Here is a 24,055-nt window from a genome sequence, read left to right as displayed (position 1 = left end):
TCCTCATTATTTTTATTTGCTATATCAAGTAATACATTATTTTAATTTTAAATTACTATAAATTTATTATGGGACAGGAAAAACATAATATAATATATATATTAGTTTAAAATGTATCGTGTGCTATAATTTTGGATCAAGATACATACATTTATTGAATCATTACGTGTTTTGTGTTACATGTTGTTAATACTTGTTTTCGTTGGAAGATGTTGGTTATAAAGCTTCTAAAAAAGACTGAAGAGAACTCCACTAAATAGTGAAGAACAAATAATAAGCAGAGACTAATCACCATGGCAACAAATCAATAAGAGACTCCTTGATGTAAATCACAGTACGTCTTAGAGCATTGATGTTTTTCCAAGAGCATTGATGTTTTTCCAAGTACTCCTTCAGTCCCTGACACCAATCCAGAAGAATTTGAACTCTTTTTCATTGAACTGGCTGAGGTATGACGCCACATGAACAACAGTAACATCATACAAAGTTGTATGGTAAATAAAAAAGAAAGCAGACACAATTATATTTCTTAGTTAGTACTCAAGATGATCTTTCCACATAATCATGATGTCCCATAATAAACGGAAACAAAGTGTTGAATGGGTTGGGTTGATTTTGTCGCATCTGAGATGCACATCTCCCCATCTGAAAATATTATGACTTTGCCTCGAGGTTGCAGGTTCGAATCATACAAATGTGTTGGTAAATCATGATAGGGTAAATAGTGTTATTCTTTATTTTTGTGAGGTCCGTTGGAATATAAAAAAACATGCTGGAGGCGTCAGCCTAAGCGAAGCAGTATGAGAAATAAAATAGAAGGCAAACTTGTCGCTTTGATATTGAATTCGTATTAGTTTAATATATGTTATTACAGGTTGGTCTATACATGTGGTGTGTCATCTCGGTCTGTCTCCATCATATACTATAATCATAAGAGTCACCTTAAGCGTGGCTATGTTCACTACTGCCACTGGCCTAATCCGTTGCACTTAACTTGAGGCTTTTAGAGCAGACGCAGGATACACATGTAGCTCATGGCATATCACCTGGGATGTTGTTCCATCCCACCCTGTCCAAACGCATTAAAATATGTTAAGTACAAAGTATGAGAAAGAGGAGATTAACATGTAATGCAAAATTTTCAGTAGTGGGAAGCTGGTGGCGATCAAACACAGCTGACTGACTATGTCGCATCTAAGACACATCTCCACACAATACCTTCAACGTTTGCGAATTTTAAAATGTTAGTGGGAAAATGGTAGATGGTTTATTTGGTTAGTGTTTTGAAAAGTGAGGAGTAATTTAAATCTATGGGGCAATACCTAAGAACACCAGAATCCTCGCTGAAGCTTCCTTGAACATTTGGAGCTGGAAATGTAGTACCATCCATTAGTGGTTTCAATGGCTTCTATTTTACTGGTGCAAAGAAACTAAGCAGCCTGTGGTGGAAAGAAGGAACGTTAATAATCTAGTAGTTACGAAAACATATAGCACACGAATGGGTCCCTGAAGTTGCATTCAAATATTGGCGTTCTGCAAGTCTAGTTGACGTCCTACAAATAGAAAGGTTCTGAGGAAGCTGTTGACCTCCTACAAATTGTTGGGATTAATGCTCGTTGCGATAATTACCTTAGGCTTCACACCGACAGAGCTAGCCTCTCTGCTCCGCTTAGTTGGCAAACCAGCTAACTGGGCCTGTCTCTCACGGCGTTTTGCAGCAGGGACCCTGTACTCTTCATGTGGGTTTGATTATCAAACCCTCGGCTCTTGCAAAAGTACTGCATCTCATATGAGGAAAATCTTTCTTGGCTTGATTCCCACAGTCTTGGCAATTCAAGCTTCCTTGCCTGGTTACCGTGAACCTTCCCGTGGAGGATCTCACCGGAGACGACGTTGAAATACAAACTCTGATTACTACTCCGGTTATTTTTATGGCTGCTACCACTTGGAACCATACCAAAAGAGTAGAAATTTGTAGGAGGAGGCACGTGGTTTTGTTGTTCTTATTATTGCTAAAAATATTGGGGGTGGCCAGAAGAAATATCTCTTGACTCCAAGCAAGTAATCTGCTGAGAAGTTATCAGACGTGATGTTTCTATAAGAAAATCTCCAAGGCATGGCCTCCCGTTCTGTTGACAGAACAATGTGATTCAGACGCAGCTTCAGAAAAATGGCTATGAGATTTAAAAGTTTTTATCATACCTCTGGAAGAGCTTCAAGGTATGCTTGTGGGAATTCCATTTCAGCTAAAGCGATGCTGTTGATTGACATACACACTTTCAACATTTGGTTAGTGCTCATTGCGATAATGACCTTAGGCTTCACACCGACATCATCTAACTTTTGGTGAAGTTGGCTGGCCTGCACGTCAAAGACACTTAGACGGACAATAGTAGATCTGCGTACATGTTCGGGAATAACAGAAAATGAATTAAATGGACGTTCTGATGCAGCTTTCAAGTTTGGGAGTATACAATCAAACCAAGATGATACATAAACAGTGAAGTAGTTCTGAACACACAAAATGTACCTGTCATTTTGGATGGTCGCCATTATGCCCTATGATGTCTGCAAGGAAAGTGTAACAGAGTATGGACATTTTTATGGGGAAGCATATAGATTTATTCCGAATGTAAGTTAAGAGACAGACCTGGAAATTCGGTATTTGTGTTTGCCAATGCCATGAGTTGTTCATGAACCTAAAGAGCTCCAGAGGTAATGGAGAAGGTCCTAACGGAATCTCAACAAACTTAGTTAGGTCAATGAAGCGTATGTCGACTGGCGATACTTGAAGTGGTGGTTGCTTCTCGTAAGATCAAGCCCACTGAGCTCGTAAACAGCTCCCGCTTTCAGCAAATGTTCGGAAGTGTTAAGTCAATGAACAGAGATGGAACTTTGGAGAAGCCTTGACTGAAAATTGGGAAAAGCATGAAGAAAGGTAGCCTCCCAGAATAGCAGCAGTCTAGCCTCGACAACAGATGAATCTGGACTTCAGATCGGAAAAAAGTCCTTGAGTTAGCCACTAAGAAGTGCGGTGAAGAGATTGTGATTACCAGAAGACAAATACAGACTATTTATACTCGACCTCACAGATCTAGCCGACGCAAACAACGCATTGAAAAACTCGTAGTGGGGGGCTTCAATTGATGGGATTAATCGCCTAAAAACCATAACTCGATCGTTTCATGGACGGTGAGGAAGCTCGATAGTCACCGTTGCAGCGTAAGGAAGAGAAGCGAAGAACATATATTTTCACAAATAAAAATTAGGGACAAATGAAGAAGCGCTGCGTTTTGTGGTGTCGTACACGTGTCAGCACAGCAGCTCTCGACTTTATGCGCTGGCATCCGACGTGGAGGCACCAGGATTGAGAGAACTGTACTTTATATATAAAGATTAATCAAACTTCAGCTCCATCAAGTAGGCACTCGATTTTTAGCACGTAAGATTTACTTTAAGACCATCTCCAAGGACACTCTATTTTTTCCTCTATAATTTACACAAAAAAAGAGTAACTCTATTATAGTGTAACTTTTGCTCCAATGGTGTTACTCTATAATAGAGTTACTCTATTATAGAGTGAAATATAGAGGAATGTCACTTTTTCACTCCAAATATAGAGTAAAATATGACATTTCTCTATATTTCACTATATAATAGAATAAATCTATTATAGAATAACACCATTGGAGCAAAAGTTACACTATAATAGAATTACTCTATTTTTGTGTAAATTATAGAGGAAAAAATAGAGTTACATTGGAGATGCCCTAACTCATATGACAAGGAAGAGTACTTTGAAAGTTGACACATTGAGTGGCCTATCTTTGAATTTTATGCATCCATCATAACGCATCACCGTGCCATATTGTTTTAAGAGATCTGAAACAAATGAAATTATAAGTTATGATTTTATTTGATAATCATAGAAAGATATCAATGAACAAAAATATGTAACTTAACAAGAGAAAATCCTAAACTAAAGGCTAAAAGCTTTTGAATTGATAAAATTGTGAATTTGGGACAGTAATCTCTATCATCCAAGTAGATATCTCTTTTTGTTTTCTTCATCTTTAATTTTGCGATTCTTCTATATATAACATATTTATATTATTAACCTTAAGAACTCCGTATTGGTTTTATTCCTCAGATTTACGCATTAAAGATGGAGCCGACTTCGACAATGAATAGCGATAGTTAATAGAAGCCATGTGGACAACATGTGAAGGTTGGATGATGGCATAAGTGTAGGTGCAACTTTGTATCCGGGTTTTGAGTAGAAGCTTTATTAAACTTTGGATGATGAGGCTAATAATTTGAATAACATGAGCGAAGAAAAAGTAATAACAACTTATAAGTTACCATTATCCTCCTTAATAGATTAAAAGGTTAAGTATGCATGAGAATAATTTATGTTTTGTTTTATCAGAAAAGAAAAAAGAAAGAGTATAAGCAAAAGGTCGTGGTATATGATTTGAGATTCAATCTTCTTGAGCTAACAAATTTAACAAAATACTAGGTAATAACCCGCGCCTTGCGCGGGATGTGATTATTAGTTTCGTTATTTTTAATAAAAAGACATTAAATCTGTTTTATCTGGATATTAGTTTGGTTTTAAGTTTTTTTTTTGATGTTTAATGTTCTAAAATATAACCATTATTTTAAATTAATATTTATTTTAGTTTATTCGGTTAAAATGTTTGATTTTTTGGTTTTTTCCCGGTAAAACTAAAATTAATATTATTGGTTTATTTTCATGTTATGAATTTTAAACAGTCGTCATGTCGAACCAATAGTTTCATATTATAGTTTCTAAACAGATAAATAGTTTGAAAAAAAAATTATTAAGACAAATCATTTCACTACAATTTGGTCGGTAGTGAAAGAAGCATTAAAAAAAATATTTCAACTTTCAAAAAATTAGATACTTCAGTTACGGTGAATACTTAGTTACAATATGCTCACATCAAGGTGCACATGTATGTGTATGTAAAAAGTATATAAAAATAATTGACAAATATATAAAGATATAGTTAATTAATATTAAATAACATTTTTGTTCAGAATAATACATGAAAGATAAAATTAAAATTAGTTTAAAATAAAAAGGCCTTGACATTAGTCAACTTTTTCATATAAATAAAATAAAATTGTATCTTTAAGTAGGGGTGGACACAGATCGAATATCTGGATATTTGGAAGCATTCATGTCGATTCGATCTTTAGCCACCTAGATATTCGGTGACTCGGATATCCGAAATGTTTTAGAATTTTAAAGAATATCCGATTTGATCCGTAAATAAAATAAAATTTTAAAAATAATTGAAAATTTAATAATAACATTTATTACAAAAATAAAACATTATTTAACTTTTTAAATTCTAGTACCTAATATAATAAATTTAATTCATAAAAAATATTGTAAACTGATATAAAGTATAATATATATAATGTATATATATAATTCTTTACATATATGTATATATATGCATATAACAGATCGAGTTAGATATATGTTCCTAAAATATTGGTATTTGTGAATTGCTTCTTTTTTTTATATTGTATTTTAGTATTTGATTTGTTTCGTAGAGTTTCGGATATCCAGATTTTTTGGTTCAAATCAAAACGGATAACGAATCAAATCAAAATTTATGAATATTTTTTGCTCAACTTTATCCGTAAACAATAAAAATAATATATATATAGTTTGGTTTTTGATTCTTTATCTATTTTTATTTGAACCGAAAAATCAAGAGTTTTATTGAAACCATTATGTGAGTTTTATATTAAAAAACGCAAAATACGTAGTGTGAACACATTTATGAATATAGTGTGAACGCGTTAGCATATTTATTATCAAATCATTGTGAAGCTGCCACGTGTCTATTATAGTGTGAATGCATTTATCACAATGCTTCTCTTTTAATATATAAGGGATATTGAAACTATGTTCCTCGCCTAATTAATATGATCACAGTATGGGACACAAATGGACATTAAGATCGTAATAAATTCACATTTAAATAGAATGACTGATTACCGAGTAACGTTCATCAAACTTCAAAGTTATACAATACTTTTTTCTTCAGTCAAATTTAAATGGAACAAAATCTAACATTACTACATTAGAGCATGATTAATGGAGAAGATCCATTTTGGGTTTTTATAGCATGATTGACACTTTTAGGCTAAAAAACGTCTTTTATATTTTTTATTTAGAAAACATTTCTTAATTTTCTTAGTTAAAAGGTCAAAAACGTATTTATATTACACTAAGAACCCCATCCTAAACCCATTGATCATAGTCTTTAAAAAGAGATGCTAATATTTGATCTTGTCCACCGTAGAAAAAAAAATATATATATATAAAAAAAAAAATATATATATATATATATATATATACAAAATCTTTTTCAAAAACACAAAAAAAACAATAATTTCATTTTTATTTTACACAAAACTAGACCCAATCACAATCCACCAGAGTCACAAATTCAAATTAAAGCACAACGAAAAAAATACTGAACATGAAACATTTCAACAACGTACAACTCAAAGTACTATCAACCAGTGGCGGAGCTAGAATTCAATCTTATAAGGGTCATAATTGATTTATCATAGCTAAAAGAGCCATATCTGAGTTTGAAATCAAGACATGGGGGTCGAAAAGAGAAGTTATGACCACTTTACCACAGCAAAAACACTGTTTACAAGCCTAAATGCTTAATCTATCTATATATATAAAGAAATGTTTGCCTCTCTCCCGTGAAGCCACGTCATCAATTCGTATGTTCTGGGAGTGACACATGTCCCATTTTATATTTAGGGCCAAAATAAATAAATGCAGTTAAGGGGAATTGAACCCAGCACCTCTAGCACTGGTAATTTCTCTTAGAACCACTAGGCTAAAGTCACTTTATATAAATATGTGGCCGCGAAAATACTTATTATCGTGTCAGCTGGAAGCCCATGCTTCTTCTGCTTGTGGCCTGGGCCGACACTGAACTGACGTCAAGATGAAGATCGTGAAGTTAAAAACTTTGCTCCAAACAGTTTTGCAATGTTTCCAACCTTTATAACTTGATGCATATAATATATATCAAAATACATTTGTTGTACACGCTTTTATTAGTTTTGCTTTTAAAAGAAGGTATATACAGTTATAAATGTTTTGTGCCAGTGAAGTAATTGTTGAAAAATCTCTATACATATGTCATTTTAAAATAACACACAACTTCTATATATAGTCAATACATATGTCTAGGGGTGTCAAAATGGGTTAAATGGGTCAACCCAACCCAAAACCCAAATGGGTTTACTGTTAATGGGTCATGGGTCAACCCAATCCATTTATTAAATAGGTTGGATTGATCTATGATCCATTAAATTAAATAGGTTAGATGGGTTAATGGTTGACCCATCGACCCAATATCTTTATAATAAATTATTTTTAAGTTAAGACCAAGTTGAGTTTTCCCAGTTTTGGTGGAAAAATGCGTTTTTGCAGTTTTGGCAGAAAAACACGTTTTTTACGGTTTTGGCAGGAAAATACATTTTTGCAGTTTTGGTGGAAAAATGCGTTTTTGCGGTTTTGGCGGGAAAACACGTTTTTTGCGGATTTGGCCGGAAATGCGTTTTTGCGGTTTTGGCGGGAAAATGCGTTTTTGCGGTTTTGGCGGGAAAATGTGTTTTTGCGGTTTTGGCGGGAAAATGCGTTTTTGCGGTTTTGGCGGGAAAATGGGTTTTTGCGGTTTTGGCGGGAAAATGCGTTTTTGCGGTTTTGGCGGAAAAATGCGTTTTTGCGGTTTTGGCGGGAAAATGCGTTTTTGCGGTTTTGGCAGGAAAACACGTTTTTTGCGGATTTGGCGGGAAAATGAGTTTTGGCGAAAAAATGGGTTTTTTTGCGGTTTTGGCGGAAAAATGCATTTTTGCGGTTTTGGCAGGAAAATGCGTTTTTGCGGTTTTGGCGGAAAAACACGTTTTTGCGGTTTTGGCGGGAAAACACGTTTTTTACGGTTTTGGCGGGAAAATGCGTTTTTACGTTTTTGGCGGGAAAACACGTTTTTGCGGCTTTGGCGGGAAAATGGGTTTTTGCGGTTTTGGCGGAAAATGTGTTTTTGTGGTTTTGGCGGGAAAATGGGTTTTTGCGGTTTTTGCGAGAAAATGGGTTTTTGCGGTTTTGGCGGAAAATGCGTTTTTGCGGTTTTGGCGGGAAAATGAGTTTTTGCGGTTTTGGCGGGAAAATGCATTTTTGCGAGAAAATTGGTATTTCAGTTTTGGCGGGAAATTGCGTTTTTGCGGGAAAACGAGTTTTGAAGTTTTGGTGGAAAAACTTGTTTTGTAGTTTTGGCGGGAAAACACGTTTTGGCGGAAAAACGTATTTTGCGGTTTTGGCGGTAAACGCATTTTACCACCGAATAAATGACTGAACTTTAGATAAACTCATGATTTTCCAATTTTATCAAACCTTAGAATTGAGTTTACTCATGGTTTTTTTTAATTGAAAACAAATGGGTCAGAGTTGACCCAACCCAATAAACTCATTAACTTGTTAACCCATTAACTTGTTAACCCATTAACATGTTAACCCATTAACCTTTTAACCCATTAACCCAATGGATCAAAAATAAACAGTTCATTTGGGTTAATGAGTCAAATTGGGTTGGGTCAACCCATGGGTCATGACCCATTTTGACACCCCTACATATGTCCATGTTATATTCTAGACTAAATATTTTCTCTTTTAAAAATTTAAAAAACAATTTTTTTAGTCTACAAGCAAATGTTGTTGAGCAAGTATGCATTATACAAAATAATATATATTTAAAATCCATACACAAAAACATAAAAGTTGTTATAGACCTCTTTCTGACACACGCACACTCCACTATGAATAAAAATTAAAAAAAAAAAACAGTATTGTCATCAAACTTTATCACAAATCCACATTTGTACATCTATAATTATGAGTTGGACAATTAGTTAATTTAATACAATACCAAAGCAAGAATAATCGAAAAACAACTATACCACCGCATACTAATAAGTAAGACATAACAGATAACCAAATTCTTGAATCTTAAAACAAATTTCAACTCGAGCATTTAGTGAATATCAAATTAACTAATATCCCGTCCGTAGGGCGGGCCGACCCTAGTTTTATATATTTCACAGGGGTCACTTGACTCCCTACCTTCAAGGTGGCCCCGCCACTGCTGTCAACCACAACAAAAATAAACCATGAAAATAAAAACATAATTCTGCCAAGGATTATAGGAAGGAGAATGGGGATTAGTAGGGTTAATCATGTTTCTCATAAAAGGGTTCATCCTCTTTGGTATTTTTTGTTTGTTTGATATTTTCTGATAATGGGCTTTACCAAGAATTAATCAATTAGCTTGGTATCCAATTTAACGGCCCAGTTATGTCATTCAAGCCCTGGAGGATAGTAAACTTGGCGGCGAAGTAAGGACGGAGGAATGTGGAACCGCGAAACCTGCTTTACCCGCCAAAGTCGCCGTCTTTTACCAAGTCCACAAAGGAAAACAAACAAACAAATAATTATGGAATATTTTTAGTTTACAATGGAATAATTAGTTATTTAGGAAAATTAAGAATTAAAAATTAAACGAGAGGATGCAGTTATTGAGTGAGGAGTAACCGTAAGCAGAGTAAATATAAATTGACACGTTAACAATAAATTAATGCCGGCCAAAAATAACTTAAAAGTGTCGGTTACTCTTATAGTACTATTTGGTTCCAAACCATACTTGCATACTAAAAATAACGCTGCCAAAATTATAGTAAGATATGTTGTTTTTGTATTCTATGAAAATTATTATATTTCAAATGTCTAATTTTCATATTTGTTTTTTTGGATCAACTTTCATACATTTGTATTGGCACTTATTTACGGGTCTGGCAATTTTCAAACCAAAACAAATTAATGCGTCAATTAGTGTTTTTTTTGTTGAATTTTGGCAATGGCTCTAAATTTAAAATAATTTTAATTATTCCCTTATAATTAGGAAGGTCGTTTCAAAAAAAAAAAACTAAAACCAAGAGTAACCTCTCCTTTATTTCCGCTCTAAAACCCTAAACCCTTTTCTTTATCATATAAATGCCTACGAGACAGTTAAGTAAACAACTTACAACATTGAAGTCTACTTGAATTAGAACAAAGACACGACATTATCCACTATAACCAAATCTCCAGGTCTTCGATTCTCTCAGATATCCTCTCTTGTCTTTTCTTTTTTATGTCTCCTTTATTATTCTTTTAGATACAATCTTTTAGCTCGTTACTAGTTATTAAAGCTTAATTAGCTTAATAATCATCTTTTTAAAACTATTGTAACTCCTTCCTGATGGCTTCACCTTCTTCTTTTCTACAGGGTTCATCTTTTCAATGTTGTCAATGGATTGTTTAAGCCACTTCTTTGACTGGGATCAACCTATCCAGCTCCAGGATTGCTTCATTCCCGATGTGGATACAACTATCCTCGAAACCGACAGTTTCTTCTTCCAATCTCAACCGCAACTGCAGTTTCAACAGCCATTGTTTCAAGAAGAAGCTCCTTTAGAGCTAACTGAGTTGGACTATTTCTGCGACCAGTTTCTTCCGCCCCAAGAAACCTGCCTGCCTTACCCTAAAAGTGAAATCTTCGACGAAACACACGACCTAGATTCGTTCCTCCCCGCGCCAAAACTCCAGAAACTGGTTAACTCAAGCTACCATTGTAACCCAAATTTCTTTAACTATTACCAAGAACTTGATTTAGCTCCAGAACCTTCCATCTTCCCGGAGTTTCGAGTTCCGGATTTCCCCTTAGAGTTGAAGACCGCAGTCACGGCACCAAGAAACCAACGCTTTCATCTCAGAGCATCGCAGCTCGAGAGAGAAGAAGAAGAATTGCGGAAAAGACTCATGAGCTCACGAAACTCATCCCAGGTGGTCAGAAACTCAACACAGCCGAGATGTTCCAGGCCGCCGCTAAGTATGTCAAGTTCTTGCAAAGCCAAGTTGGGATTCTCCAAATGATGCAGACCGCAAAGAAGGTAATAACAGCCTTCAAAACAACATTATGGATTAATTTGAACTATAATCATGTTTTCTAACAAGATGTTTGTTAATTTGTAGACGCATACGTCTGATGTGGAAATAGAAACTCGTGTTTTGCTTGGATCACAAGCAATCCAGGAGAAGCTATCAACGGATGAAGTATGTTTGGTTCCGTGTGAAATGGTTCGGGATCTAGCAAGTGAAGAATCCATTTGGAGAAACCCTATGATTTTTCGAGAGATCAACAAGTTACTGTCTACAAATCTGGCTAACTAGTTTTAATGTCTCAATGCCCAAAATGCGTCTGTTCTTGCTTATTTGTGTCGTTAGTTTATGTTTTGTATTGTTCACTAGTGGCTAATCGTCCTGGTTAATCTCCTCTTAACTAGGAACTAATACTTTGTTTGTATTAGTCTTATGTATTAGCTAACGTCTAGTTGTCAATGTATCAGCTATCGTGTGACATTCTAGTTAATGTATGTCGCATGTTGGTTGAACTTTTACATTAACAAATGTTGGGGCTTTATTGCTTTGTGTTGTGGGTGTTGCAAATTTAAAGCCCGGAACAATCGGATTAAACCACTCTCCAATCCGCGATCCAAAGGGGCCGTTGAGTGATTAATGCCTTGGTTTTTGGGGTTTTCCAGTTTAGTATTGTTTTAATTTATCATGGTTTTAATTACTGTAAATAGGTACTTTCTTTACATGAGTTGGCTAGAACTTTTTAAGAAAACAGCCATAAGATACAAAAAAACACAAACTTATGGAAAAAGTCAATTTTGATGTGCATATGTTCGATGGATGAATTTAGTAAAAAAAGTTTCATAGCTACACGAAGTTTACACTAATATGGTGTAAACCATCCAGTGTATGAGAATGTGTCAACAACTACACGAAGTTTATGTTAATACATGTCACATGTACGAAGTAAATAATAATATGGTGGCAACATCACAATCGGGTTTAATTGATTTTAAGCTAAGTTAGTGGGGTCAATCTGTAATTTACTAAACTTAATAAACTTAATAATTTATTAATTTTAATAAATTTAATTGATTTTGTTAATAAACTTAATAATTTGTTAAATTTACTTAATAAACTTAATAAATTTATTAAACTTTTAAAAATTAATAAATTTGTTAAACTTAATAAAATTAATCATTTATTAATAAACTTAATCATTTATTAATAAACTTAATAAAATTAATCATTTATTAATAAACTTAATCATTTAATAAACTTAATCATTCAATAAACTTAAGAAACTTAATAAATTTGTTAAATTTATTAAGTTTAATAAATTTATTAAGTTTATTATGTTTAATAAATTTAGGAAGTTTATTAAGTTTATTAAGTTTAAGTTTATTAAGTTTATTAAATTATTAAGTGTATTTAGTTTAATAAATTTATTAAGTATAATAAATTATTAAGTTTATTAAGTTAAAGTTTATTAAATTACAAATTTTATTAATAAAATCAATTAAGTTTATTAAACTTAATAAATCATTAAGTTTATTAAGTTTAGTAAATTACGGATTCACCCTATTAACTTAGCTTAAAATCAATTAAACCTGATTGTGATGTTGCCACCATATTATTATTTACTTCGTACATGTGACATGTATTAACATAAACTTCATGTAGTTGTTGACACATTTTAATATATTGGATGGTTTCCACCGTATTAGTGTAAATTTCGTGTAGCTAGAAAACTTTTTTTCATGAATTTATTGTTACTATCTCATACAAAAATCATTGTGACATATGAATTAAAATATAATCAATATTGACATACACCAATCTTCTCCTACAGTCATACTCCTTTCATCGCTATAATTTTGGGTAACATAGTTAATTATATATACTGAAGAGATTAGTTTTGTAATTATTAGCAAACTATCATTATCACCGGCTTATTCTTCTTTTTTTTGGATTTAAGGTTATGACGAATCTAGTCTATAACGCTTTTCGGATGGGACTTAACCCATTATACTTTAATCATATTCTTACCTTTGAAATATAAATTCAAAAAATTCCCATAATTATGCCCAAAATAAAGAAAAGGTAAACATTTTCACTAATCGTATGAATGAATTTCAATTTGGGAAAAAAAAAAAGAAGGTAACGCCAAATAGTACCATCCATAAGCCAATTTTCCCACTAAATCTTCATCCAAATCCACACTGGCCTCTCATTCTCAATGTCCCATCGTGAGAGAATAAAAACCATAGAAAAGTAAATATTATGATAATTAAACGTGTAATATTCGACTGTTCTTTTCTCTCAGCAAATCAAGTACTTGTGATGCAACTTTTCTTTCTATCAATCAGAGTCCGATGGATTTGACAAAACTTAAGGTCACTATTTCCAGAATAATTTTGATCACAAGTTGAGATCTCACACACACTCTCATAATCCTTTCACTCTAACGGTGATTAACATTCAAATAATTATTCGAATTAAATAAAGTATGTCTTACAGAAGTAAAAAAAAAAAAGCTAGTTTTTCCCTTGATCAAACTCCAATAATTATTAGATGGCCTTTATGTGTAATAAGACGGTACTTAAATGATGCAGTTGTTTTTCCTCCCGAACCAGTCACAGACTCACAAGGCAGAATGAATAAAAAACACATTATTATATCAATTTGTCATAAACAAATTATTATATCAATTTGTTAAAAACACACTATTATATTAAACTATTATAACTATTATTACGGGATTCTCATTTATATCGGCCCGTAGGAAAAGCCATGAAACTAGGGTTTTCTTCCTGCCTTCCAAGATCATCCACATGCATGGTCAGTATTATTCTCACCATCATGACCAGTTTTCTTAAACTAGTATATATACATATTATATGAGATTGGACAACTCTAATCATCATGACGACATAACTCTATTCCCATACATCCAAATACATGAAAGAAATCTGAATCAGAATGTTCAATCCGTATATATATATATATATCATTTACTGTATTTGATTTAGAGTAAATGGGTTACAAGTGATAAAAACAAGTAAATGGGTACATGACCCCAAAATACATTTATCGTCTTCATAAGAAGATCATAAGTGATCACCTCTTTGAATATATTGTAACTAGCTCGAATGACTTGTATAGAAAGTCAATTTTGAGTTTTTCTTATTACGATTTCTATAAGAAATTATGTACTGATTACCTTTTTTGGAGCAACTATGTACTGATTACCATGCATTGATGTTTTGAATGAATAATATATAATTTTTCACAAGCTTTATAATCAGTCTGGATTATGGTATGTGTCTTCATGTTGAAAAATAATATATATAGTTTTGATAATTTTAAATTTTTCAAAAGCATTTATAAAAGAAGAAAGGCACATGGAACTCATAAAACCAATGAAATTTTGTTTTTGACTATAGGAGATGGATCCCACCATTAAAAAATTGTATGGTAAATGAAGAGATTACCCTCATCGACTACAGATGCCTGTGATGTACACCAGGGCTAATATATGCATTTAGCTCAACCGAATTACACGAAATTCATTTCTACATATGTATACATTATACGAATTTTTATAACGACCTTGAGGAGTCATCGTCAAAGAAATCGCTAAAAACGTCGGGAATCGTCGTTTTGTTCTCTAGGTTACCTCCACCTGAGAATCCTTGAGAGAGTAACATAGTTAAAGAATCTTCCTCTAGCTCGTCAAGATCGGCAAAGAAACCCTCCGGCTGATGTTGAAAATCCGGTCTATAGGTATTGTCAGGGTCATTATCGAACTCCATTTTGTTCTGACGCTCCTCAACGTCCTCCTCCTTAACAGCCGCAGCCACATAAGGAGAAGGAGGGGTGGAGGAGGAGGCCAAGTGGGACTTATTGGGTTCGTCTTTGTTTTGAGAGACTCTGGATGAGGAAGAGGTAGTTGCCGTTGCGATTGAAGTTAAGGATTTGGAAGAAGGGTTTGAAGAGGAGGAGATAGAAGAACGAGTAGAGCCGGCGAGAGCGTTGCGTTGAGTGGGCCATGGATGGTTATGCTCAGATGTGTAAGTAATGACTAACATGTTTGGATCGGTGCGGCTACGTTCCACTTGTTTCCTAGCTGGACAACCTTTCGAGCTGCTACATCTGTAGTAACCCCTGAGGAAAAAATGTTTAAGCATTCAATTATCTATCAAAGACTTGATTAGCCATAGTGTAATTAATATGTACAAGGATTTTGTTTTTGCTTGACAAAGTTGAGTACGTAGCCTTTCCTTGAGAAAAATCACTTTTCCAATTAAACATGCATGCGCAACACGCAAGAAGTAACAACCCATTAGATGATCACTTGGCACAATTAATCGCAGAATAGCACAACATTTAAACGATATCCTAGCTTTTTCTAAGGAATATTATGTTTGTAAGATATGTTAACATCAAATTTCACAATAAGGAAATTAAAGGCTTATGTGCGCCGAAAAAGATGGATGTACTTTATACTTTATATGCTAATGATTGCACCTGCAGTATTGCTTGTCAAAGGAAAGCAAAGGTGCAGATTAACGTGAATTTATTCTCTCAAGAAAATTCACTTTCAGTATAACATATCTACGTTTTTGTTGAAAAAATTGTGAGATGACAATGTGTATCCAGGGACATAGGTTTTTTTTGGACAAAATCAGGGACATAGGTTTATAATTGTTATATATATAGAGAGAGAGGTACATGAATATCTAAATATTGTATATATATATGTACCTGGGATAAGGAGAACCTTTGATTGGTTTTTGACCGTACTTACGCCAAGCCCACAGATCAGACGGAACTACTTCCCCACTGGACCTGCTGTTTATGGCGGCTGGAGCCGGTATGCACACCACTTTCTTTCCCTGCCCCTTCCTGCATTTTTCATCAATATATATCATATACAGTCAAGACTTAATTTGACCCATGTGAGTATACTTGCATACATGTTAGCTGTAATTTAAAAGGTAATTTTGTGATCAATGTTATAGCGTGCGGCATAATGAGTCCCATTTGAGATGTGATGGAAGCGTAGCTAATGTTCATGGTCTACACTCCATAAATATAGACTCCTGCTCATACCCTTTTAAGTTTGAAAGTAAATATAAATATATGTTAACAAACTTATAAAAGAAAAGTGATGATCGTTTGAAAGATAAAGGAAAATAAGAAGTTATTACAACAAAAGCCAACTAATGAATTTTTTTAAAGATGAAATAAAAGAGACATATACATAAACAAAATGAAGCCCTAGCTAGTTCAGTTGGCCTCTCATGGTTTCATCTGAACTCTTAGAAAGGTGGAGAAGAAATAGTATGAAATAGCAATCACGAACTTAAAAAAAAAATACAATAGATAAATAACGTTGTAATAAATAAATAGCGTTTTATTATTATTCACTATATTTGCTGGCTCATCTGCAGTATATAGATCAGATTAGTTTTCAAGAAAGATAAAAAAACATGAAACTTTGGTGATTAGCACAATCAAGTTTTCAAATATGAAAATGGTACTTAATTGATAAAAATCTTGAAAGAGAAAAAAAATTAATCACATGGTGTCATTATATTTTTTATCATGAACCTAGCATTAAATGATCTCGTTTAATCAAGAAACACAAATGATAATTAAATCATGGAGATCGGATTGTAATAAATTCACCTCTTCTTTATGCCAAGATTCCGAGGGGAAGAAGAGATCTGAATCTGAGAAGAAGATGACGTGTTGTTACTATTATCGATCATTGAACAGTTTCTTGGACTGTTAGTGCTGACAACGTTGATCATTCCCCACGGCGAAGCTGCTGCGACGGCGGAGGAGACGGCCATAGCTGGGGAACTACACTTGGAGGCATCCTGGATGATGTTGCTCTGTGAGATCTGGATTCTTGGGAAGACACTGCATTTACTCTTGATATGATCATCCTCAGAAACCTCTGGAAAGACTTCGAAGCTGTTGTTGCTTTTGTTAGCCGTGAGGTTGAAGAGAGGATCTGTCATGCTTACGAACGGGTCGCCGAAGGGATTTATCAGACAACTAGCGACGGAGGGGACATCTGAAATCGGTGGCGGAGACAAACTGCTCGGAGATGGACCTTCCGATGGCCCAGTAGATGATGAAACGTGTCCTGACCCGATACCTCGTACAACGTCTGTTAGGTCTCCTTGGAAGTTGTCCATGTCTAAAGATTCAGAGACGCTGCACATAACATGTATGTATAATCCGTTTGTGTGTGCTTATATGTATATATGATACATATACACAACGAAAATAGCAAATTAAAAAAGAATGGGAAAAGAATGGTTGCTAATCAGTGATGTTGGATTATTCTCCTGGGAAAATTTTGTAATTTTCTTGGAAAAGGTAGGAGAATAAAAAGTAGAATGGCTGATGAAACGAGAGTAAGAGACGCTGACTTTTCAGAATGTAAACATCTTCGACCACTTCTTCATGTTAAAGAAAGAGGAAGATCAGATTTGTACCCTCTTTATATAATGAACAAATTATAACACTATACATATTCGAGGGTGATGAAGGATATAAGTAACTTTATATTAATATAGAGAGTCATGGATCGAGATATATACGGCCAAGTCTTGTACTTTTAATTAGATAATCTTATTAGTTAATTATCGAGTTCACCATTAAGTTTTTGACCTTGAGTATAAAAAGTGGCTTTGTAGTTTGTATTATCTTCTTTGATTCTTTCGGCCATGCCGTGTTACAATAAATATCTCACTAGAGTATAAGAGAACCTCCGATCGGAATTCTACCCATTAGAATCCTGAACACACATATATATATATAATTATTGGGTCCATGGTTTTGTGGAAAAACCAATTTAAAGTTATTTAAAAAAGAAAATAGATTGAATTTTCCATAAAATTAGACCCCACAATTATATATACATATATACGTATGTTTAGGATTCCAATAGATAAAATTCTCTATTGGAGATACTCTAAGTACTCGACCAAAGCATCAATAAATCAGATGTGTAATATATTACTGTATTAGTTACATGACTGGTATGGTATTTGCTAGTTAAGCAAGTAAACAAAAAAAATCTTACAATCACATTTATTGATGTAGATATGTATAATAAAATCATAGTGTGAAAGAACATAATGAGATGCTGCACTTGTAAAAAACAAGTGATTCTGAAGTAAAGAGATCGGCAAACAGCCGCATTTCTCGGAGTACGTTTCATCATCATCCAATGCCACTAGGACACGTAAACATTCTAAAATGCATTTTACAATTGCTTTGAATTCCAAAAATTCTATTTGTCTATGATCAATTTTAATTTATTTGTTCGAATTTGTTACACTCATATAAGTTTTTTTCTCTAGAAAATGAATGGTATAAGAGTTCGTTTTATGAAAATATTATCTGCCACTTTGTCATGGGAAGGATTATAATTGATATCATATGCTAACTTTTGCCTAACTGTTTTTTTAAGAAACTTCTTTTATTTTCTTGTGTGTTTCTTTCAACCCACCTGTATTAAAAAAAGTGTTTTTACATTTTTGTTGGAAATCCAAACATTGTAAATAGTAATTATCAACGTGAATTGAATTCAAATACCAGTAGTTATATCTACAACTCATTTACCAATAGTCCAACTCAATTTTGATTTCAACCCACCTATATTTGTAGTTATTGACTTCCATCTTCAGACTTCAACGCTTATATAACGTCAAAAGAATTTATCCTTAACAGATATTATCGTCCTCGTTGTATGACCAGAAAAGTCTACGTTTAAGTCAACGGTTGTTGACTTTTGGCTTTCGTAAAAATGTTGGCAAAGAAAAGTAACAACAAACCCCAGAAAATAGACCAATAACTAAATTACTTTCAAAATTAAAATCTGGATGCGTTTACTATATAGTGCAGAAGGTTATAAATGGGTTAACTAATCAAAAAGAAAGCACTAGCTGCCATATTATATCACAGCAAGAAAGACGAAAGACGTGGAGGAATTCGTTATGTCAGAAAATTCTGACTATAATTCTAAGTAAACAACAAAATTTAATTTATATATTTACTACCTTACAATCTAATATGTTACTGTGACAAAAGTAGAATAGTAACCAATATGGTTACTGAATGATTGTGTAGTAAAACAAAAGCGACGTGTAATGACATTCACGTTTGGTGAAAAGTGTGATATATTTAGAAGTCGTAAATTAGAAAAATATTAATTGTATATATGAGTATTAGTTAGGTCATTTTGATTGGTAACGTAATCCTTTTATAAAGTCCGATAAAGTTCAACGTTTATATAGACTGAATTATGATAATTAAGAAATTAAATAACAAATCAACTAGAGTGGTAAGAGTTCAAAAAAAAAATCAACTGGAGTGGTAGATATTAGATAGGAATATTGGATCAATGGTGATCGGTGCGTGGATGCACATATTATTTTGGATTTATAATCACGTAACATCAAAAACTTCATTGCTCATGTTAGCCTCTCCCTCTACTTTCTTGTCACTCTCCCTTATCTTTATGACACAATACTAACTCCTCTCGCTTCGCTCCTCCACGTATATGTGGACACCTTCCTCCGTTGCGGTAAGTCTTTTCCCACATTTTCGACTAAATTCTTCTACTTCCATGGATGTTTCTGAGTCTCATAAGACCATGTTGATTCTTGAATGCTACATAATCCTAAGATTATCTAAAACGTGGCCGGTCATCGATGTTGTATTTTACTATGGTAAAGTATAGAATATATCATTTATACTTAACATTTTATATGTGCAATCATCAGTCGGAAAATGTTTAGCAGTGTATACTTTTAATATGGTAAAGTATAGACTTCAGGGGACGAAAAATGTGGTATACACATGAAGTCTGCATAATCTCAGGTTTACTTGAGCCAAATTGATCGGGTGCAGTATTTACTCCAACAATAAATCTCCACTCCACACAGGACCACGGATACTTGTTATATATGGATCATAGATGAATGAGTATATGATTAAACCAAGAAAAGAAAAAAATTAAAAATCAAATGATTATTATATTGATACTATTTGTTACTATTGGATACGAAAGAACTGCGGAATTATATACGAACTAGATTCTGACCCGCCCTTAAAAGGGCGGGTATATTTTTTGTTTTACATTTTTTTAGAAATTTAATTTTTATATTTTGTGTTTTAAATTTTAATTTTAGAAATTTGATTTTCATATTTTTTATTTCTTTGTAATTATATTTGTATTTTCTTTGTAATTATATTTGTGTGTAAATCTTAATCAAAATCTATTTTATGAAATAATATCAATTCAAAAGTTGATCCGGCATACGCTTGGTTCTTTGTAATCATATGCCGATATAGCCGTTTTTTTGTAATCATATTTTTTTTGTTCTAGGTCTTGACCCGTGAATATATTGTTGGTTTGTAATTTTTGGTTTTTTTATGTTTCTGTAAATATGCAACATTTTTCTGTAATTTTTTTAATATGTTAAAGAAATTTAATTTATATACACTTATGGTAAGTAAGAATAAGAATGAACGAAAGGTGTTCCTCGGAATTCTAGTAGGATTATCCTAACGTAGTGGTAAGTATATATTAACTGAAAAAGGTAGAGTTATATAACATAGGGTTAAATTTTTTTTACTTGTTGATAACCACCCTAATGTATTGGTTATTGTTTAAATAAAATCAAATACAGTTATGTAAAGAGAATAATAAATGGCTCATTAAATAAATGGAATAAATAATTGGACATAACATTTATCAATAGATACTAAAGCGGATCAATCCATTTTTAGTCTATTTACTTTAAATTTGTTTTGATATTTTTAATAAAATAAAATCTATTCTATTAAAACAGCAGTTTGACCCATTGATAAAAGTAGGGTCCAATTATTATTATTTTTATTCCTATCATTATTTGGAATATTATTTATTATACCGTTAGACCTATATTTAAATTACCAATTGAAAATCTGAATATTTTGTAACTTCCCTTTTAAGTTCCAAAATTCTCGGGCTCCTCTCCTACGCGACGGTTATCAGAGTATTTGAACATATAAAAATAAATTATTAAATATATGCTTCACTAACGTATAATAGTAGACAGTTCTAAGTTAAAACTAAATTCTAATGCTAAGTGTTACGACACTCTTCGTGGTCAGAGAAGGCCACTATCAAGTTTCAGAGACCCATGGTATAATGTTTTTGTTTTGAAATAGGGACCATGGTATTTATTTTTAACCATTAAGGGACCATGGTATTTATCATCCACGGAATATTAAAGCAAATTCTTTTATTTATGATATTGAGTTCTTTGGTTCATGTTTTTGGTTTTATAGTTAACCTATCAAATATTTAATGTAACCATTATCTGTATTCTCTTTTTTTTTTACAACAAACAAACGACGAACATTTCAAATTTAGATCAATATATGATTTAATTGAATTTAAGTTATTTGTTTAATATAACATGGTCACAATTAAAATTATTATCTATTTTTAATAAAAAATATCTAAAGTTAGTTAATATTTATAATATCTTACTTTTATAGTGTACCAGATAATTATTTATGTTTTCACGGGTTATTAAATCAAATATACACAACATTTATCAAATATAAACCAAGTCGTGAAAACATAAATAATTATCTGGTACACTATAAAAGTAAGATATTATAAATATTAACTAACTTTAGATATTTTTTATTAAAAATAGATAATAATTTTAATTGTGACCATGTTATATTAAACAAATAACTTAAATTCAATTAAATCATATATTGATCTAAATTTGAAATGTTCGTCGTTTGTTTGTTGTAAAAAAAAAAGAGAATACAGATAATGGTTACATTAAATATTTGATAGGTTAACTATAAAACCAAAAACATGAACCAAAGAACTAAATATCATAAATAAAAGAATTTGCTTTAATATTCCGTGGATGATAAATACCATGGTCCCTTAATGGTTAAAAATAAATACCATGGTCCCAATTTCAAAACAAAAACATTATACCATGGGTCTCTGAAACTTGATAGTGGCCTTCTCTGACTACAAAGAGTGTCGTAACACTTAGCATTAGAATTTAGTTGTAACTTGGAACTGTCTACTATTATACGTTAGTGAAGCATATATTTAATAATTTATTTTTATATGTTCAAATACTCTGATAACCGTCGCGTAGGAGAGGAGCCCGAGAATTTTGGAACTTAAAAGGGAAGTTACAAAATATTCAGATTTTCAATTGGTAATTTAAATATAGGTCTAACGGTATAATAAATAATATTCCAATAATGATAGGAATAAAAATAATAATAATTGGACCCTACTTTTATCAATAGGTGAAACTGTTGTTTTAATAGAATAGATACATAATTTATAATCTATACAAATCTCAGTTGGTTTCTTAAAAAAAAAAAAAAATACAAAACTCAGTTGGTGTTGTGTTGTATAGGTTAGGCTGTAGACTAAATTAAAATCAGTGCCAACTAATTTATACGTTTGCCGTTATCTCATTCTAGATTTGCCATATTGTCGCCAACTGTTTATATGCCACCTTTTTCATATATTTATATATTATTTACACCAGTTTTTTAAAATACCATAGGCTTTTTGGTGGATCGCATATATACGAATTTCCTTGTATGATACTAATTAAAAAGGCTAAAGAATGAGAGTTAGATCATGGGTAATAAATTCCTCACATGGTAATAGCATGTGTTCTTATTCATGTTGGAAATAACTAAACTAATTTTATATTTATAATCTAAATTCATAATTGTTACTATTGGAATTGATGCGCATCCTACAATCTCACCTACTTGGTTATTTTTCTGTTGGCTAGGTGGTTGACAACAAACATTTTTTGTATAAATCAAACAGAGGAGTTTTCAAACTAGCAGCTAGAATTGTATTGGTCAAATTAAAATAGGATATAATAAGACATAAATTGTTTGTATATAAGTGGAGAAAAATAAAATAAATATATATATATATATATATATGTGTGTGGTAACCCCCGCTGATATGGTACAAGTTCCTCTCGATGTCAAAGAAAAGAACAGAAACATACGTCCCTCTTAATCAGTAGATGTTGAGAATAAAAGTTGTATAAACCGCACCATATATCATGTATATATATTCGATAAAATAAGTATTGATGTCATAGTTCAAAAAAAAATATTGATGTCAGCGGGTAACAAATTAGCATTACAAAATAATTATACTGTAAATGTCAGTTTAATAAATGCGAACTGAATCGATATTTAATACGAAAACTAGGAATAGGATGGGATAGAAAATATTAGTGATGAGCACAAACGTGGAGCGAAGTGTTTGTCATGAAGCCGACCAATTTATTCACATTCCAATTCTAGGCAATTCCTTAGTTTATCGGGTTTTTTTAAGAAAGAAAATGTCAATTTCGTTTTATTGGGGGAGTAAATAATTGACCTTTTAAGTTTATTTTCTATAATCAGGTAAATTTTATTTTCTATATGAAGCATGTGAAAATATATATCTTATATGTATACGCAGTTTTCTGATTTCCGGACCCGTTGCTTTCGCTATATATGAATCCAACTATATAGAACAACAATCACTACCCATATGAAGCAGGCCATCTTCTCTAGTGGCAAGCAGATTCAGTTTATTATGTAACGATAGGGACTCATGTATTGTTTATTTCAGTAAATAGACTAGACGGTGCAATAAAGAAAAATAAGCATGCCTCCCTCGTTCTATGGTGACGCATGTTGAAAGGATTCAATTATTATAAATTTATAATATTAGTAACTAATAATGAAAACAAAATAATACTAAATTACTGTAAATTATTGACAAAGAAAGATAAACATAGAATTTGGTTGGTAACCACGAAAACATGTGTCTTTATATCTGAAATATTTGTTTACTTGATTTAATATTTACATATAAGCAGTTTTAACCAACTGTGTCATTGTTTTTCAATGTTACGAATTGATATTCTGTATTTTCCAGAATTTAAAATT

General features: G+C 32.5%; 2 protein-coding genes and 1 pseudogene across 2 annotated transcripts; 1 reads left to right on the top strand and 2 right to left on the bottom strand.

Annotated features, from left to right (window-relative positions):
- Window positions 1–1,782: 1,782 nt before the first annotated feature.
- Window positions 1,783–2,937, bottom strand: LOC106356395 (rop guanine nucleotide exchange factor 6-like). The gene is made up of 4 exons (XM_048780662.1): window positions 2,651–2,937; window positions 2,531–2,568; window positions 2,203–2,398; window positions 1,783–2,129 (listed from the first exon to the last, which is right to left on the bottom strand). Exons 2-4 carry the CDS (start codon window positions 2,551–2,553, stop codon window positions 2,013–2,015), a joined length of 336 nt encoding a protein of 111 aa, XP_048636619.1. The 5' UTR covers window positions 2,554–2,568; window positions 2,651–2,937; the 3' UTR covers window positions 1,783–2,012.
- A 7,471-nt stretch (window positions 2,938–10,408) lies between these two features.
- On the top strand, window positions 10,409–11,577 carry LOC111213145 (annotated as a pseudogene).
- Window positions 11,578–14,377: 2,800 nt separating this feature from the next.
- LOC125609338 (probable WRKY transcription factor 35) lies at window positions 14,378–17,713 on the bottom strand. The gene is made up of 3 exons (XM_048780661.1): window positions 16,718–17,713; window positions 15,791–15,931; window positions 14,378–15,190 (listed from the first exon to the last, which is right to left on the bottom strand). The coding sequence occupies exons 1-3, from the start codon at window positions 17,260–17,262 to the stop codon at window positions 14,626–14,628; spliced, it is 1,251 nt and encodes a 416-aa protein (XP_048636618.1). The 5' UTR covers window positions 17,263–17,713; the 3' UTR covers window positions 14,378–14,625.
- Between the last annotated feature and the right edge of the window lie 6,342 nt (window positions 17,714–24,055).

This window comes from Brassica napus, chromosome A5 (genome assembly GCF_020379485.1).
Source record: "Brassica napus cultivar Da-Ae chromosome A5, Da-Ae, whole genome shotgun sequence".
NCBI classification, from domain to species: Eukaryota; Viridiplantae; Streptophyta; class Magnoliopsida; order Brassicales; family Brassicaceae; genus Brassica; species Brassica napus.
The sequence above is the reverse complement of the archived record's forward strand: the minus strand, read 5'-3'. Positions and strand labels throughout refer to the sequence as shown.

What these genes read in the sequence shown, in the direction of transcription:
- LOC106356395 (XM_048780662.1), bottom strand. Translation starts at nt 2,553, where the DNA reads ATGGCGACCATCCAAAATGACAG. An exon ending in GCGACCATCCAAAATGACAG is followed by an intron (nt 2,399 to 2,530) that starts GTACATTTTGTG and finishes ACATGTACGCAG; the next exon opens with ATCTACTATTGTCCGTCTAA. An exon ending in ACCTTGAAGCTCTTCCAGAG is followed by an intron (nt 2,130 to 2,202) that starts GTATGATAAAAA and finishes TTCTGTCAACAG; the next exon opens with AACGGGAGGCCATGCCTTGG.
- LOC125609338 (XM_048780661.1), bottom strand. Translation starts at nt 17,262, where the DNA reads ATGTGCAGCGTCTCTGAATCTTTAGACATGGACAACTTCCAAGGAGAC. An exon ending in AATCTTGGCATAAAGAAGAG is followed by an intron (nt 15,932 to 16,717) that starts GTGAATTTATTA and finishes TGAAAAATGCAG; the next exon opens with GAAGGGGCAGGGAAAGAAAG. An exon ending in AAAGGTTCTCCTTATCCCAG is followed by an intron (nt 15,191 to 15,790) that starts GTACATATATAT and finishes TTTTTTCCTCAG; the next exon opens with GGGTTACTACAGATGTAGCA.